This window comes from Myotis nattereri (assembly GCF_964212035.1).
Source record: "Myotis nattereri genome assembly, chromosome: 1".
In the NCBI taxonomy this organism is placed as follows: Eukaryota; Metazoa; Chordata; class Mammalia; order Chiroptera; family Vespertilionidae; genus Myotis; species Myotis nattereri.
In genome coordinates this window covers 163,956,862-163,976,100 of record NC_138075.1, presented here as the reverse complement: position 1 = coordinate 163,976,100, position 19,239 = coordinate 163,956,862, and the positions used below count along the sequence as shown (strand labels likewise).

At 47.0% G+C, this 19,239-nt stretch overlaps 1 protein-coding gene across 2 annotated transcripts in view; it reads right to left on the bottom strand.

The window, feature by feature from the left end:
- TSPAN5 (tetraspanin 5) overlaps window positions 1-9,545 on the bottom strand; it is a 180,342-nt gene extending 170,797 nt beyond the window's left edge. Inside the window, exon 1 of one of the 2 annotated variants that reach the window (XM_081085768.1) lies at window positions 9,006-9,545. In XM_081085768.1, coding sequence (XP_080941894.1) covers window positions 9,006-9,086 — 81 coding nt within the window. In that variant the 5' untranslated portion in view covers window positions 9,087-9,545. The remainder of the gene's footprint in view (window positions 1-9,005) is intronic. The other variant, XM_081085769.1, reaches the window with a different exon arrangement.
- Window positions 9,546-19,239: the final 9,694 nt, after the last annotated feature.

The following is a 19,239-nucleotide window of genomic DNA, read 5'->3' as shown; positions in this document are numbered from 1 at the left end:
CATTGTTATTAACTTAACTAGGGCACTCCTAAGGCTTAGGAAGAGCCACACTCAAGGGGCCAAAGAGCCGCATGTGGCTCACGAGCCGCAGTTTGCCAACCACTGGCCTAGGGAGATGGGTTTAACAGAAGTTCACTTGAAAAAGAGGGGAAGGCCCTGGCTGAGTAGCACTGTTGATTAGAATGTCGTCCCATATGCCAAGGTTGTGGGTTCAATCCCTGGTTAGGGTACATACAGGAGTCAACCAATGAATGCATGAATGGGTGAAACAACAAATCAATGTTTCTCTCTCTCAAATAAAAAAAAGAAAAGAAAAAGTGGGGAAAGTTTCATTGCACTAGAAAGTCAACTTAAGCCAACAATGTCCTCTGACTGACAGGGAAAGCATGGGAAGCATGTGCAGTGCCACCTGGGTCAATAACTACATACTATCGGTATTAAGAGGTTTACCTCTTACAAAGCACCTTCACGTGCATCATCTCACTGGATAACAACTCTGCGAGCTATTGGAATTATTTTCCCCATACTGCAGGTGAGCAAGTGGGGAACTCCCTTGTGAGAGTACCTTACTCAAAGATAAACAGGCAGTAGCAGAGGCTTCTGCCTCCAGGTCAAATGAGGGGGAGGGGGAGGGAAGGGGAGGGTAACAGCCCACTGTGTTCCACTGTCATTGCTACATTAATGGAGGTGTATCCAAATGGGACCACAAGCAGAGCCCCATGACCAGGGCAAAGAGCAATTCTGGAAATAATAAATGAAAAGCACATGGAAAACTAAGAGCTTTCAAAGACATAAAACAGGTTTAGGAATGACAGAATAGCTATCTATATATATAAAAGCCTAATATGCAAATCGTCCCCTCGGGAGTTTGACTAGGAGACCAGGAGTTCGATCGCTCGCTATGACGTGCACTGACCACCAGGGGGCGGCACAGAATGAAGGAAGGCCACAACCGGGAAAGGGAGGCCCTGGCCAGCAGCTGAAAGGAAAGCCCCGGCCAGCAGTCAGAAGGTCCTAATCGGCCCTGATCGCCAGCCAGACCTAGGGTCACTACCCATGCATGAATTTCATGCACCAGGCCTCTAGTTTTTAAATAATGAAGGGCTATGGAAAAGGGAGATTAGTCTTATTTTGTATGACACATGTATAACCTATGCCATGCCCCTTCTCCTTCCTGAAAAACTCAGTCCCGAAGCCATTATTGGGAACCAAGCATGGCGGGCCTTTGCTCAGGGACTGGCAAGGGGAGGGATGTGGAAGCCCAGAGGCGGAGCTCACAGCCTGGTCAGAGTGAGAAGGGTGTTCACACTGGGGTGTGGGGTTGTGGCACAGCATGTTGGAGCACCAGCAGGTAAGGAGGGCAGCCATGTGCAGGACAGGGCAGCAAGGGAAGACCGGATACATACAGGAGCTTTATCAACTTAGTGAATTGCTAAGAGTAATAAGAGCCAGGAATCTCCTTGTCAAAGAAAGTAGTTATACATATGGAAAAGGAAAAACCTAAAATAACCTTGTGGTATCAGACAGGGATTTGAGGTGTCGCTGTGAACTTTTGGTTTCTAAAATGTATAACTAAATATAGGAACAAAGGTGTACATGTATGCATGTGTGAAGACGTGTATATACATACACACATTCCATTGTTCTGTCCATTGAGAGAGCCCAGGGTGGTGATACCCTCCTAGCAATGAGCACACTTAACAACCAGATGTTGGCTTCTAAATACTATTCTCCACTCAAAGGAACCAGGGCTCCTTGGAGAAATGGCTGATACAAAACAGATGACACCAGTGAACTACAAGATGAGCTTGGAACATCCTGTTCTGCCAGAAAACAAAGACGTACTCAAAGTACGATGGAGTTAAAGGGCACAGGAGGATTATTATGTGTAATAATGTAGTATTTGCCTGAAAAGACCGCCACTGATGCCAAACCGGGACCAAATGGAACATCAAAGTAAGTGATGAGAGTAACAGTGTACTTAAAACACACTGGGGGGGAAAAGAGAAAAGAATAAGTTCTTGCTGATGCAAATAACTTAATAGATCCAACACTTGATGAGGAATGGGCTATTTACAGTTTCAAAGTAACTTGCCACAAAATTACCAAAAAAGGGTAAAGAGTAAGTAACTTTTTTGGTGGAGAAGCTTGGCAGATAGCTCTTTAATCAAGTGACCATCACCAGCAGTGGGGAACACAAAAATCAAGGCCACCTGATGGGATGCAACAGTACAAACGCAGCATCATTTCTGTAATTTTCCTGCCAAAGACGCACAGCTGAATCTAAGAATAAGGAGACAGCAGGCGAGCCCAGACTCAGGGACATTGTACCAAATAGCTGGATTATCATCTTTAAAAATGGTAAGATCCTGACAGTGAAGGGCTGACAGAGCTTAAAAAGACTGAATACGATGTGTGTTCCGAACTGGATTCCTTTGCTTCCTAAGACCTGATTGAACAACTGGGAAACATGTATGAGGCCTAAGGACCAGTCAGTGGTTCTCAACCTTCTGGCCCTTTAAATACAGTTCCTCATGCTGTGACCCAACCATAAAATTATTTTCGTTGCTACTTCGTAACTGTAATGTTGCTACTGTTATGAATCGGAATGTAAATATCTGATATGCAGGATGGTCTTAGGTGACCCCCGTGAAAGGGTCGTTCGACCACCAAAGGGGTCGCGACCCACAGGTTGAGAGCCGCTGGACTAGATACTGGTGCTGTATCAATGGCCGTGCTGTGGCTGTGGAGTTACAGAAACTACACTCTAAAGTGGTGTGATAGCCATCATACTAGCAACTTTTTCTCAAGTGATTCTGGATAAAAACAAATTGTACAACTTGCAATTTTCCTATAGGTGTGAGAGTATTTCAAAATAAAAACAACAGTAAGTTAGGAGGATAGAAATGACAGAGAAAGAGATTACATCTGGTTTGAGGATAGATGAAACTCTCTAATAATTAAAGTGGTCCGAAAACCGATCCCTTCTTAGAAGGTTTGGCGGGATGTTAAAGAGGAAATGCTTCACTGCATAGGAAGTTAGAGGAGATGACACCTATGTACTTTCCAATGATTTCATAATTCCTTCATTCAGCGAACTTATTAAACACCTACTGTGTTTCAGACAATGTACTGGACACTGGGCGTATGAAAATGACTGAGACACAGTCCCTACAACTGAGGCCCTAATAATGCAGCGAAGTACAATGATTTGGAAGTTAGAGATTTTAAGAGAGCCATCCCCAGTGTTAATATAGAAAGAGGCATGTGAATCAAGAACACTGTCTTTAATACTCCAATTTTCTTTTATGAATTTTTAGTAGATGACGCAAGAGTTTATTTTTCTATCATACTCTTTACATTTCATCCTAGCATTATTGTGCTTGTGGGTGGTGTTAATTGAGGCATATGCAAAAACTTTATCACTTTTCCATTATGAACAGATGTAAGTAACTTGATGTTTTACTTTAAAATAGCAAGCAACTTCTAAAATAAGTTTCACAGGAGAAGCTAGGGCTATAGTCACTGGAAGAGGCTTAACACTCCAAAAGCGAACGCGGACATGTTCTTCACCGCCTCAGAAGTCACTTCACATCTCTGTACTCCAACTTCTTCACCTGTCACAACGCGCTTGTGAGATGCTTTGAGATGCTCAGAAGAAAGACGTGGCAATTATACAGCTCTGTTTAAACACAGGTGGCTTTTACCCTCTACCAGGGACCAACTATGACGGTGGCCATATGAAGACAGAGTGATCCCCCTCAATGAGCTCCCGTTGGCAGTTTTATGGTGGGTGGAACGTTATTTGATTTTCCAACTTTTCCCCTTGGCTTCATTTCAACCTTCCAGGCATGTCATCAAGTGAGAACGCTTCCGTGCCTTCTCACTGACCCAGGAGTGAGCCACCAGACCAGGCAAGCCCGCCCGTCTGTCTTCAGTTGCTTCCCCCGCTGAGGTCCGTACACCCTTCTTTCGCTTTTCCCATACGACACTTTCATAACCACATTTAGCTTTCTTCCTACCATCTCCCTGTAATTCAAAAGGCAATTTAGACTCCCATATGGTTGCCATCGAAGCTAACAGATGTCTAGCAAATTAAAGCAAAAATTATGACTTATAAACTGCTGGTGTATCATCATTCCAGAACATCTTACAATTTATAGTGAATCATAAGGCAAGGCTTCCTATTTGATGCCCCCCCAAGGTTCCTTAAATCTCTCTCCTCTCTGCATTTAAGCCCCGTGGAAACAAATCAGGTACAGAATTCTGCCATCAACCCAGGATAAACCTCCACTTAAAGGCATAATGTAGTATTTGCAAGCACATCAAAGAGAATTTGGCCTCACGTACCCGAGGCTGTTCCAATCCTTGTACAGCAAAGAGAAGAGAAAAGTGACTCAGTTCTCCCAAGTCTTCCAAGGCTTCCACTGATCCACCAGGCTTTTTTTCTGAAAAGTGAAAATTAAATCTACAGAATCCATTCCCTTCATCTCCTTTCTATCCAAAGGGTCATCATCATCCCCTGGGAGGAATGATGCCAACGTACCACCAGGCTAAGGTATCCTAGAAACTGTAAAGCCCACGATGGGACTCGTATGAAATCTGGAGATAATAACATGCATTATATTCACCATTCTTTAAATATTGAGACATTGTGCTTGGTAATACATTTTCACATTGACTCCTTCAATTTGTAGCTCCATTAGATAATGTTACCATCCCTTTATAAATGAGAAGTTAAGGTTCAGTACAGCAGACTGCATTTGCCAAAGATGGCCACAACCCACTCAACCTAAACACCTGTCCATCAAAAGATGGAATCCCTTTCTTCACCCTCTTGAACTTGAGCAGGCTCCATGCATGGTTTAACTCAGTGGTTCTCAACCTTCCTAATGCCGCGACCCTTTAATACAGTCCCTCATGTTGTGGTGACCCCCAACCATAAAATTATTTTTGTTGCTACTTCATAACTGTAATTTTGCTACTGTTATGAATCATAATGTAAATGTCTGATATGCAGGATGTATTTTCATTGTTATAAATTGAACATAATTAAAGCAGAGTGATTAATCACAAAAACAATATGTAATTATATATGTGTTTTCCGATGGTCTTAGGCGACTCCTGTGAAAGGGTCGTTCGACCCCCAAAGGGGTCGCGACCCACAGGTTGAGAACCTCTGGTAACCGGTGAACTAGATGAAAGTGACAGTGGGCTGGTTCCAGGTATAGCGTTAACCGGCTGGAAGCTTCTTCCATTCTCAGAGGCCAGAAGAAGCCGCGTGTAGGTCCTCCAGCCAACAACCCAGGATAAGCGCTCAGCAAGGCATCCCCCTCCCCCAACTGAGTCTTCAGGTAACTCCAGCCCCGGCTACATCTCAGTACAACCGAAAGAGAGATGGAAAATGCCAATTGCCCAGATGAGGCTGGGCAAATCACAGAGCTGTCAGGTGTTAACAATAAAGTTCTGCTTTAAACCACTAGTATGGGGGGGCTTTGTGTTATGTAGCAAAAGAGAGCGAAACTATGGAGATAATTTACTTGCCTAGGAAGAGTTCAGAATTACAGCCAGAAATCCAAAAGGGTCCAGAGCAAAATATCTATTAATGGTGGGCAATGGGCCGTGGGGGCTCAGTACCCAAAAGCAGCAAGTGTAACACAAAGCTCCCTTTTCCTTCCCTCCCAGCCCCTAAGTGGCCTCAGGGTTTTCTGAGAAATGTCCTAGTATGGTGACACCCTCAACAGCATCAATTCCCTTCAGGCTTGAGTTCTTGCGATATAAAATAGGGAAAATAAGATTCCCCCACCACCACCCTGTGATACCTAATGAGAAAGGAATCTGTACAAGATGTTGACTTTGTTACTCAGAACATCATTACAACTGTCTTATACTAGGATTCAGATTTTGTACATGAAATTCTAACTCTAATAACAAAAATATATTTAATGACTCATGGGACTACATTTGAGATTCACAGTGACTATGGGGGTGGGGGGGGGATACATACTATACCAAAAAGTGAATAAGATGAGAAGAAATTTTTAAAAGATTTTTTAATGAAAGAAACTTTGAGGAAGAAATGGAATAATAAAATTGATCTTCAGACAAGTCTCGGTAGGAGAAAAGGTCAATAGTTTAACAAACATCCAATTTATGCTACTTTCAGCACATATTAATACCCGCCTCTACTGTTCTTCTTCCCCAGCATATTGGAACTCAGTGGACTCATTCTGTTCCAGAACTAGAAAGAACCTTAAAACTTGTCCAATTCCTTCATTTCAACTGCTGAGAAACTGCGACCCAGGGCAGTTAACTGAGCAGCAAGGAGTCAAACTAGTCGTTAGCAAGAGAACCAAACTCTGTCGGTGCGACTACATTTTCAATTTTTGTTTTACCAGAATTTTACCTCCAAATGTCTTCAATGTATTTCAAATTTATTCCAGCATTTCACAGCGTGAACATGAAAGATTAGGACAGCATGCTCTCTGTTGTCAATCTCTTCTTCCTAGCTGCACGAGTCTGCTCTTTCTGGCGTCACAGGGAGGACGATGACTCTGCAGAGAGCACAGGTGTGCAGCTTACAGAAGCAGGCTGCCAGGTGACTGACTCCAATTCTTCAGCCTCTAACATCATAGTCTGAATTACTTCCATCAACTATCAGGGCTGCCTTCCTGCTGATCACCACTAGAGACCAGGGTACTGACAACCTGGGAGACTTAAAATACGGGGTAATTCTGAGGCAGAAAGCAGGGGGGGGGGGGTATCCAAGGGGAAAGCTTTAGGCAGAGAAAGGAGGAAGAGAGGGAACAGAAAGCAGAGGTGAGCAAAGGGCCATTATAACAAAGGCAACTATGTAACAGTTCTGCCTTGGGCAGCTCTGTTAGTTCCAAAGCCTACATCTGCCTTCAGGCTTCCCATAAAACTCCCCCCAGAGATGAAGACCTTCAAAATCAGAAAAGATGTGGCTCTATCCTAGAACTGTCAATGCTAACACTCTGCAACTCTTAGAAGATCTCCACAATTCCACAGGTTTTGCTACATGCTAATCCACAGAAGATACTGAATTTGCCTCTGTACACTGTACAGAATTATACCAAGCTGTCAGGGAAACAGGCCCAAGTCCCTTTATTTCTCTTTTACCTCCTGCTATGAAACTGCAGGGAGAGTCCCTGGGTGCTTTTTGTTGCCTGGCAGACAAAATGTGCAACTTCTGGAAGTGTTCAAGTGCAATCCAGAGACCCAGGCTCACTACCCCAATAGGGTCCAGTCCCAGTTTCGTAGTCCCTGACTCTCAAAGTCAAGAAGTTTAGAGTTCAGATAAAATCAAAACACCTCACTCAGAAATGTCACTACCCATCACTTTTAAACACTCCCAGCTGCGAGGGGAGGGTGGGGAATAAAAAGCAAAGCAAGACAATAATTTCCTCTTCATATATCTGTAGCAGTGTTTGTGGGGAGGGGGTGACCGCTAACAGAAATAGTGTAGAATCGCTGGCAAAAAATAAGAAAGCCCTGTGAATGACTGCGTGTGATATTTATTCACGTGTCCCTCATTATCTTTATCAGTTCTGAGGACAGATGGCATGCTGACACAGAGTGGTCTCCAATCCCTTCCATTTCCCTTTGCAAAACCTGTATGACCAATGCAAGATACTCCTATAGAAAATAATAAAAAAAAAATCCTGGTAATTGTGTGGTAGAAAAAAAAATACAAAGAGCTGTATTGATAACTATTCTCACAGATGTATGTGTTTACAGCAAATGGGCAAAATTAAAAGGAATCAGCATAAATACAACGTGTGTTCTGACAGCTGTGGATTGTTATTGATCGCGCCTTTGCATGATTGTTTTGTTCACACTGAACCTACAAAGAACAGCAACTTGGAGAACCCCCCCAGACAGCCACCATCTTTACTTCCCATAGGGCAGGGGGAGTGCCCAGTGAGGATGGGCTGGGATGGCGAGGCAAAATAGCACGGTCCTCGAACCGTTTCACCCTGGTCCTAGCGCACGCTTTGTCTGGTTGCTGAACACGTTTGTGAGATGAAGGAAAGGAATCCAAACAAAACAAAAGAGCAGGCGTCCCAGCCTCATTACAATAGGTGTCCGGCACATGGGAGCGCCAGCAGAGCATCTTGCGTTCACTCTTGCGTTCAATCATCGGCTCTGTCCGTATCCCCAATAAAACGTGTCTCGCACCCCTTCTCCTTTCCATTTCCCCCCAAAACGGCCCGCTCGGATGTCACTCCTTTAAAAAAGGAGGACGAGGGTGAGAGGCACGAACACACGGAAACAAACGTTGACGGGGCTCTCATTATCCAGACAGTCAGACATAGAGAAATAAATCCATCCACCGCACGCGCCCGCTGGCCAGTCCTTTACGCGAAAGGAGCGCTTTCCAGCCGAAGGGGACGAGCTCGCAGGAAACGGTATGTACGTGCGCATTACAGAGCCATACACCGCGGCATCTGCATCCGACACAAAGCCCGAGATGGTGCAAGAAGATGTGCGCCGCGCTCGGCACCGGCCGGCCGCGGCCACACCGAGCCGAGCCCTGGTCCAATCAGAGCCTTGTTAGGAGATGGACCTCGGGGTCGGCTCTGCCCGATCGGCCCTCCCTGTTATGACACCGCGCTCTGCCCAACATCCATGCCCCACCGGGAGCACCTCTAATTCGTGTGGTTGCTCATTTCTCAAACTGCCGAGCCCTTTCTTTCATCTGCATCCCCTGGTCGTCGCTCAAAAAGCCACCCCCAGGCCTGAGTGCTCCCTCTCCGGCTCGGTTTTTCTTTTTACCGCTTCCCGTTCCTAGAAAGGATGAAATGTTTCTCCAGCGCGCAAGCTGGAGAGGCGGCAGGCAATGCCTCCCTCTCCCGGCTTCAGCACGCGCCCGAGGGGCTGCGAAAAGTAGAGGCAGCGAGCCACGCGGGGGAAGGGGGTCCGGGGGGGATCGTCGCGAATCCATCGGCCACAAATAGTTGAAATCCCGACGCGCGCCAACTTACCCAAAATATGACATTGAAGCCAAATATGAAATATTTGATGCAACAACTGACTTCAGGACCCTTGTAGTGCTTCCCGGACATCCTCTGGGCTCATGAAGGCACTTGCCCCGCAGCCCGAGTTTGGAGCCCGGGCGCGCTGGTGCTCGGAGCGGCCGGCGGGGAGTGGGGCTCGGGGCCGCCGCTGGGGGCCGCCGCGCGGCGGCCCGAGCTGATCCGCGCGGGGACCGACCGGCGAGAGCGACTCCCGCACCTCCAGCCCCTGGCACGCCGCGGTCGCCAGAACCGGGAGGCAGCGAGTGGGCAGGGAAGCCGCGCGCTTCGAGCCCGGAGCCTCGCCGAAGCTGACCCGGCCCCAGGCGAGCGCCCGCGTCCGTCCGCCAGGCGATCTACCCGGCGATCTGTCTACGGGCTTCAGGCAAACGCAGCCTCCGCAGATGCTGGTGGGGAAGCTGTTCGCCCGCCCGCCGGCTCGCGCGCGCCCTCCCACTCCTCGCTCCGCCCGCCGCTCGCTCCACCCGCTGGGCCGGCGGCTCCTCCACCCGCGCCGCCCGCAGCTCCGCCCGCCGCCCGAGCCTCCACCAGGCGCGCGCGCGCACGGGCTCGGCCGCTCCGGGGGCTGTGGCACCACGTGGCCGCGCCGCCGCCTCCTCCGCTCTCCGCTCCGCCCGCTCCCTTTCCCCGCCCCTTCTCTGGCGGACCGAGTCCCTGGTGCTGCAGCCGGTAGGTGGGGAGGAGCGCAGGCTCCAAGGAAGAAGGGAGGGCGCTCGGGGACACGCCGATGGGGAGCGCCCTGGCGGAGTGACCGCGGTCGATGAGATCGATGGACAGTGATCCCTCTCCGCCACGCGCACTGGCGGGCAGGTTCTGGAGGCTCGTGGCGGAGAGGGTCACTGCGGGGCGAGAGGGCTGGGTGAGTCGGATCCAGTGAGCCCCTGCCCCAGGACGAGCCCCGCCTCCGGGTGTAACTACACTCACACCCTCTCCTGCAGCACCAGGTAATCCTGCGAGAGAAGACACCGGGCCACTTCGCTGCGTGGGAGGGAAAGGGAAAGGTAGGGTTCTGGGGAAGGGGGGGGAGAGCGAAGGGAAATGGGGGGCAGAGGGGACGATGCATCGGAAGGGGTGCAAAGGAAAGTCTACTGAATCTCAGTGTAGCTCCTACCCAACCTCTCCCCACCTGCCAGAGAATGAGCTGTAACCTACTAGTGGGGTCAGGAAGGAGACGTGACCCTGATCCGGGGTAGGACCCTTGCCCTGTATGTTGCAGCAGCACAAACACAGACAGCAAATGCTCCAGCGAGAAGGAATAGTGCCCAAGGAGCTTGACTGGTTCCTAACTCTTAAGAAGAAATCCAGGAGTTTCAGGGCGGCCATCTGAGGATCCCAAATAGCGGTTATATAGCTCATGAGCCATTAAGCTTTTGGCCTCTGGGGAAGGGTTAGAACGCGTCTCTGGAAGTAGTTTTAGAGCCCTACTTGAGAAGGTGTTGGCTCTCTGCCCTGGAGCACGCTCACAGGTGCTAGGGAGCAGGTACCAGTATGTCCTTCAAGAATAAAGAACCACTCCGACTGTGTATCAACATCAACGGGTATGTTTTAAGGCTTCAAAAGGCTAGAAAGAGATGGGATGAGGAAATGTTTCCAGCACCACTCCAGGTGACCTGGTACTGGGAGCAGCACTCTGCATGTTTCCTAGGCTCCCCAGGTGATACTTAAATGCACTTAAGTTTGAGAACCTTTGCCATGGCTTTCCCTACTTAACTACCTTTCTCTCTTCTCGACAACTGGCTAGCTTGTTGACGACCTGCAGTCCAGCTTTGGAGAGGAAGACGTCATGTTTTCATGCAATAAACCACTCTTTGAGTTAGGCTTGGCCTTGGTAGAGATTGATGCTACTACACTGAGGTCAGAGGTAGGAGCCAGGGGGCTCACAAAGGTGGGAGAGCCAGGAGATCATACCCATTCAATACCACAGAACTATGGCACTGGCTAACTTTGGATGATATAACCAACCTTTTGGATGAAATAACTCTCCCTCAAAAGTGTCTTCCACCCACTCAAAACGCACAGCATACTAGCACCAATCAGGTAGGCTTCAAAGGGAAGGTCTGCTTTCAGCAGCAGATTCCCCATTAACAGGAAAGCACTAACAAGCTTTACATAAGCCTATTTGTGCTACAGTGTAATTCTTCCTATACAAATAGAGCAGTTACTGCAGATTCTTGGTTAAGTCAGAACAAAGGTCTGTCTTAAGTTGATGTGACACAACTTAGAAAAGGACCAGAAATTAGGTCCAGTCGATGACTGAGTTGATCCCTAAGCAGGATTTATTTTTGAAATAAAAAATCAACAGAGAATGGAAAGTTCAGATAACTCATTGGTAATTTGGAGAGGAGAAGGAGGGGAACTAGTTGAATCCTTGTTTCATACATCAAGAGTAAGTTCTAGGAGGAATAATGCGTTCAATATATTTTCTAAAGCAAACCAGAAGAAAATAGAATTATTGTGTAAACTTCTGGCTAGAAGTATTTCTCATGGAAGCAAAAGAAGGAAATGATAATAGATATGACTGGACAATAAAACTTCTATGTGTCAAACATTGTTTAAAAGGCAACCTAAACCAGAGAAAAAATATTGACAGCAAACATTTTTAAAAGTCTGAATATCTATCTATCTTATAAGTGGGGCTCATACAGCTGAAGTAAACTATAGAGTCCCAGCAATTGAATACAAACAGAAAACAAGCCACCTACAAAGAAATCAAATAGTAAACAATATATGGTAAAAATTAAACTTTCTGGTACCAGAGAAATAAACATGAAAACAAATTAAAGATAGAGATATAAAGATCATGAGTCCTGGCTTGCTCATACACTACTGGTGTCATGAAATGGTACCGTCCGTTTGGAAAGCATTGGGAGTATAAGTTACAGGTTAGAGGGCTCCTACATTTTGACTCAGCAGTCCCACTTCTGGGAATCAAGCCAAAGAAATACTTCCAGCTCTGGAAAAGTTATATACTGCAAGTTGTACATCATGGCATTATTTATATTGAAGACTTAGTCACAACTTAAAAATCCTAGAGTAGGGACTCTACCCAGCTCCTTGTAGCCACCTGGACACAGTGTTACTTCGAGTTTCTGTGTCTCTGTGCATATCATTCCTGGTCTCTGCCTTAAACACTCTCCCTGCCTTTTTTCTCTGAGCTGCCTCCTCTCCCTTCTAGACTTTAATCAGTGTTTTCAAAGCTACCTCATTTGTTCCCTCAACATCTCCTACAGTCTTCCATTTTGGCATTGGGAGACTACCTGTAATTACTTGTTTACCTGCCCTTCTTCTCTGTTGTGACTCCTTCAAGGGTGTGGTCCACCTCCTTTTAATCTTAGAATCACTAGGATCCTACTTATGTGGCAGGTGCTTGGTAAATACTTACTAAAGGAATGGGTGAATCATTTACTCAGACCTTTTACAGACGTTAAGGATAATGATTATAAAGAGATGTGGCAATGTGTGAATACATGCTAAAGACAAATTTTAAAGACACTGTGTATGGAATTATCTCAAAGTAATATTGTTAAGTGAAAAAAATCATGATGCAAAACAGTATATACAGTAGGCTACCATTTTGTAAAACAAGCATGCTGGCAAAAGAGATTGGAGCCCTGACCGGTTTGGCTCAGGGGATAGAGCGTTGGCCTGCGGACTGAAGGGTCCCAGGTTCGATTCTGGTCAGGGGCATGTACCTTGGTTGCGGGCACATCCCCAGTGGGGGGTGTGCAGGAGGCAGCTGATTGATATTTCTCTCTCATCGATGTTTCTAACTCTCTATCCCTCTGCCTTCCTCTCAGTAAAAAAATCAATAAAATATATTTTTTAAAAAAAGAGAGATTGGAAAATTTATTTACACACTAGAGGCCTGGTACACAAATTCGTGCATGGGTGGGGTCACTCGGCCTGGCCAGCGATCAGGGCTGATCGGGGCGTCTAGCCCAGTCCCAATCAGGACCAATAAGGGCTGGCCAGCTGGAGGAGGGACCGCGGGAGGTTGGCTGGCCTCAGGAGGTTGGCTGTGGGAGCACACTAACCACCAGGGGCAGCTCCTGCGTTGAGCATCTACCCCCTGGTGGTCAGTGGGCATCATAGCTACCGGTCAGTAGGCCAGTCATAATGGTCACTTAGACTTTTATATATATAGACTAGAGGCCTGGTGCACAAAAATTTGTGGACTCAGGAGGGACGGGGGGTCCCTCAGTCCGGCCTGTGCCCTCTCGCAGTCTGGGACCCCTCGGGAGATAACGACCTGCTGCCTTAGGCCTGCTCCCGGGTGGCAGAGGGCAGGCCCAATCCCTAGGTGCAGCCCCTGGTCAGGCTCAGAGCAGGGCCGATTGGGGAGTTGGGGCGCCGCCCCCTGTCATGCACAGAGCAGGGCGGATCAGGAGGTTGCGATGCCACCCTCAGTCACTCTCAGGGTAGGGCTGATTGGGGGGTTGGGGCACCGCCCCCTGTCACACTCAAGGCAGGGTCGATGGGGAGATTGGGGCGCTGCCCCCTGTCACGCACAGAGCAGGGTTGATCAGGGGGTTGGGGAGCTCCCCCCTGTCATGCACAGAGCATGGCCCATCAGGGGGTTGAGGAGCTCCCCCCTGTCACTCACAGAGTAGGGCCGATAGGGGAGTTGGGGCACCACCCCCTGTCACACACAGAGCAGGGCCCATCAGGGGGTTGGGGCACTGCACCCTGTCACACTCAGAGCAGGGACGATGGGGAGGTTATGGCTCTACCCTGTCACACACAGAACAGGGCCTGTGGGGGGGGGGGGGGGCAGTTGGGACACCGCCCTTTATCACCCACAGAGCAGGGCCGATCAGGGGGTTGGGGCGCCACCACTCTCACACTCAGGGCAGGGCCGATGGGGAGGTTATGGCTCTACCCCATCACACACAGAGCAGGGCCCATGGGGGGGGGGGGCGGGCGGAGGTGGTTGGGGCGCAGCACCCTGTCACACACAGAGCCACAGGGCGATCAGGGGGTTGGGGAGCTCCCCCCTGTCAGGCACAGAGCAGGGCTGATCAGGGGGTTAGGGTGCCTTCCCCTGTCACAAACAGAGCAGGGCGGATAGGGAGGTTGTGGCCCCGCCCCCTGTCACACACAGAGCCGTAGGGCAATCAGGGGGTTTGGGCGCTGCCCCCTGTCATGCTGATCCTGGTGCCGGGAGGCCTCGTGGCCCCACTGATCCCAGTGCTGGGAGACATATTACCCTTTTACTATATAGTATAGAGACCTCGTGCACGGGTGGGGGCCGGCTGGTTTGCCCTGAAGGGTGTCCTGGATCAGGGTGGGGGTCCCCACTGGGGTGCCTGGCCAGCCTGGGTGAGGGGATGATGGCTGTTTGCAGCTGGTCACACACCCTTCAGGGTGGGGGTCCCCACTGGGGTGCCTGGCCAGTCTGGGTGAGGGGTTGAGGGCTGTTTTCAGGCTGGCGGGTGACTGAAGCTCCCAACCCCTCCTTTTTTTCTTTTTCTTTTTTTATTCTGGGCCAGCTTTAGCTCTGAGGCTTGGCTCCAGCTCTTAGGCCTCGGCTGCTGAAAGCAGGTATCTGGTTTGTTTGCGTTCTATAATTGAAACACTGTTTCAACTCCAGCTCTGAGATCCCAGCTGGCTGAAAGCAGGTTTCTGGGGTTTTGTTTAGCTTCTATATTTGTAAAAATGTTTCAAACTGCAAGCTCAGAGGCCGAAAGCGGCAGTCGGGGAACGTTGGAGTCCTCTGTCACTGAAACAAGCAAGCCTCATGTTCTCTTCAAGCTGCGTGGCTGCCGGCCGCCATCTTGGCTGGCAGTTAATTTGCATATCACCCTGATTAGCCAATGGGAAGGGTAGCGGAGTGACACCAATTTGCATGTTTCTCTTTTATTAGTGTAGATTATTTTCTGATAATGGGTAGCCTACCTAGAGATATAGATGGGAAGGAGACATGCTTTATTTTTTAATATACCCTTTAGCTTGTTTTCAAATTTTGTACCATGTACATGATATACATGTTTTGAAAAATAAATCACTCTATAAATTCATAAGCAATTATATGGAGTTAATTCTTGACAAATAATAGCAGTTGTTAGATCATGTGATTGTGGGTGATTTTAGTTTCATGTTTCTGGTTTCCAGGGTTTGTTTGTTTTTAATGTAGTTATGTTGCTTTTACAATTACAAAGATTAAAATTATAAACAAAGGCAATCATTATATTTATTTCATCACAACTCCTTCATGACTCCATAAATTCTGGTCTAGTTTAAGGAAAAAAAAGTAATTTTCTCCCTGGAGACTGTTTTGGCTATTTCCTTTATAATTCCAAGATTGAAAAATGGTTAATAAGTTTATTCAAAAGCTCATCAGCCTGGCAACTGGCAGTAAGAACAGGTAAAGCATGTTCTTCTAATAGTTACCTGGCTGAACAGCAAGATATGACAACAGCATTTTAACCTAAGACATCAAGTTTAATGAGCTTGTCTGTCTGCCTCCCTTCTCCCCCCCTCCCCCACCCTCTCTCTCTCTCACCGTCTCTCTTGCTCCTCTAGTCCTATATTCTTCTTTTCCTTCTCTGTAGCCAGCACTCCATGTTGCCTATGCACCTCCTTCCTCTCAGAACCCCGTGCTATTTCAGTGTCCCCCACTCTTTTAACAGCCATATGCTTTGGGAAAACCAGCCCAGGGCCGGCTCCAGGAGGTGAATGGCTCTTGCCAAAGTTTGGTTCAGAAATGGGCATGTGACCCAAACATGGCCAGTGAGCCATGAGGAGATTCAGCTGGGGTTTCCTCACTTCTGAGAGATGGTTTCGTTTTGGCCTTGGGTTGAATTGTGTTTAGATGTGACGCCTGAATCCTCTACAACCTCACCATAAAGACCAGACCAATAATGACCGAGTGAGAAAATGGACAGAAAACCCAGGCCTTCATGACATCGCTGCGAGGCAGACCTAAGCCGATCTCAGGACTTCCCCTCAGGAGAGACCTGGCCTGGTGAAGGCACCGTGAGAAGGTTTTCCGTTTCATGCAGCTTTATGATGACTTTAACACTTTCCTTCTGATGTTCTCCCCCAACCCTTTGGTTTTCTCGTGAAAAACCACCAGTGTTTCCACGTTTCTCTCAGCATCACTTCTTTTTCTACTTTCCCCTCCCCCCTCTCCCAACTGTTCCCGTCTCTCTTAAACAATAGGGGGGGGGTGCTTTAGCACTCTCTGGCCAGACTTACCCACCCCTTTCTCTCAGACTTCTCACTCAAAGTGCTCCCCGACCTCCAGCCCCTTAGTAGTCATGGTTGACAGGCCTGGAGACATGGAGCAGGGCCAGCCTGAGAGAGTCTCACGGCAGCTGGGATTCAGCAACAAAGCAGTCCCTGCGTGTGGCTGCAGTGGAGGTGATGTTCTTAGGAAAGCTGGGGGCCTGTGTTTCCAGGGGGGAGCCAGCAGGCTCACTCTGCGAAAGAGGAAGGAAGCGCGGGTGCAGAGAGAAGCAGCAGCAGCTGGTGCGGGTGTGGCCCTAAATGGTGTGTACTTTGCACCTGCCAGGGCCTTCTGTCTACTTCAGGATTTCTCCGAGAGGACCCTGTGCCTGAGGTTCTTAGATGGAGTTCTTCCATCACACCCCCTTTTGGCGTTGGCTACTTTGAAGTGGGCAAATCAAAGAACCTTGATTAAAACCTTTTTAAAAATTGGTCATAATATAAAAGCGTATTTTTGTTCTATTTAATGAATTAAATATTGCGCCTACCATTCCTTAGTTGAAATTAAAATGTTGTATTTCTCTAAAAATACTGCTCCCCCAAATCAGTACCACCCTCATGCCCCCCTGCCCTATGCCCACACATACCCAGTGAAAAAGACCAGGTTTCAGGGCCCCAGGAAGAACATAAAAAGAAAGTGCATCTGTCTCACAAATAGGATTAAGCAAGCATATGTAGAACACAGTTTCACTTTAAAAAATCAATTATAATTACTTATGTAATAAAATGAATTCTATCTTTTCCAAAATATTGCAAAGCAGGCATTGGGTTTTCTTCTTTTTCTTTTTCTCCCCCCCCCCCCCCTTTTTGGAAATAGCTAGCCCTGCGAATTAGGTGCCAGGTCCTACCCTCACCTTACCAGGCCAAGTGCATAGTGGGAATTTGGCCAATCAGAAGCTCCCTGGATGTTACTGAGAAGCCGGTAAACGACAAAGAAAACCACCTGCAGTTCATTGATTGCAGCCCAGCCTGAGGCTGCCCTTGAGACCTCTGAGATCTCCTGGGTCTTCTACCGTCCTTCTAGTCCCATAGCCAGCTTATTTCTTCCCAGTGGATTTCCTTTCTGATTAGACAATGCCTGCTCCTATCGCTTAGACCAGGGGTGGGCAAACTTTTTGACTCGAGGGCCACAATGGGTTCTTAAACTGGACCCGAGGGCCGGAACAAAAGCATGGATGGAGTGTTTGTGTGAACTAATATAAATTCAAAGTAAACATCATTACATAAAAGGGTACGGTCTTTTTTTTTTTTTTTAGTTTTATTCATTTCAAAACAGGCCGGATCTGGCCCGCCGGCCGTAGTTTGCCCACAGCTGGCTTAGACCAAACAATTCCTACTTAAAAACTGTATTTTCAGGGAAAATAAATGTTAACTTTTTTTCTGATTTCAAAAGTAAGGTATCCTTATCATAGAATATTTAGAAAACCCGGGAAACATTTTTAAAAATATTTTTTATTGATTTCAGAGAGAAAGGGACAGGGAGAAAGATAGAAACATCAATGATGAGAAAGAATCATTGATCAGTTGCCTCCTGCATGCCCCACACTGGGGATCAAGTCTGCAACCCAGGCATGTGCCCTGACCAGCAATTGAACCATGACCTCCTGATTTATAGGTTGATGCTCAACCACTGCGCCACACTGGCTGGGCCACAGGAAACATTTTTGAAGAATTACCCATGACATTTCCAAAGAAGCTGTTGTCAATCGTTCAATATATTTTATTCATTAATAAATATTTTTACATGATGGATCTCATTCCTCAGAGAAAAAAGCCTTAACCCTATTATATCTTCCACTTGCCAGTGCCCAAAACTAGCACAGAGAAATCCGCCCTCAGAACAGAAGCAAATCCATCTCAATTCCCAGAATGTGGTTATCAGTCAACATTCTAACCTCATTGGCCCATATGCCCACCCTTTCAGAGTTTTCCTTTGCCACCATGTATCAATCTTTTATTTCCATCCTTATAAGGCAAGCCTGCATCATGCTCCCTTACGTTCCTAACTCCCTATCATCGCCAAACCATCTCAGAATGCCATTCCCACCCCACAAACTCCATCCTTCCATCACCAAATCAAATTATTTTTCAGTTCAGCATAAATCAACTTATGAAATCTACCCCCATTTAACATGAGACATGCTACTCATATCCAGTAACTCCTTCTTTTACCATATAGTTCCTTTAAAACCCTTAAAACTTTGCTTCTGTGTTATATTTCTTTGCAATGGAGCTATAATTGGTGGAATTTAATTTCCAGAAACAAGGACTAGTCTTAGCTGATTCATCAGTTATCTTTTTAAGCTTTGTTTGCAGAATCAATTGAGTCAACAACAAATATTTATTGAGCACATCTCCCATTAAAGCACCTGCATTCACACTTCTTGCCCTAAGAATGCAACTGGAACAAATATAGGTAATACAAGTGAGAGTGGATTAAGGGCTACAATTCCAACAACGTGCAATGTGTGTACAAAAAAAATGAACAGAATGGAATCATGAATAAACACCTCTTCCAATTCTGTTTTTCCTTTTTCTTTCCCATAGTAGTAACATTAAGGTACAATTACTAGGAACAAAAACTAATTATTAATCAAGACTGAATGTCTTCTATCTGAATCATTTATTTGAATGAGGTTAAGACTCTGAGAGAATAAGTTTTAAAGTTTATACTAAACCACATGGTGCAGCTGCCATGGAAAACAGTTGGCAGTTCCTCGAAACATTAAACAGGATTACTACATGACTCAGCAATTCCACTCTTAGATACATACCCCAAAGAATTGAAAGCAGGGACCTAAACAGACAATTATCTACCAATGCTCATAGCAGCACCACAGCTAAAAGGTGGAAACAACCCAAGTGACCATCAACAAATAAATGGACAAGCAAAATGTGGCGCATATGTATATGCATAATATTATTTACTAAATATGTGAATGAATGAATATATATA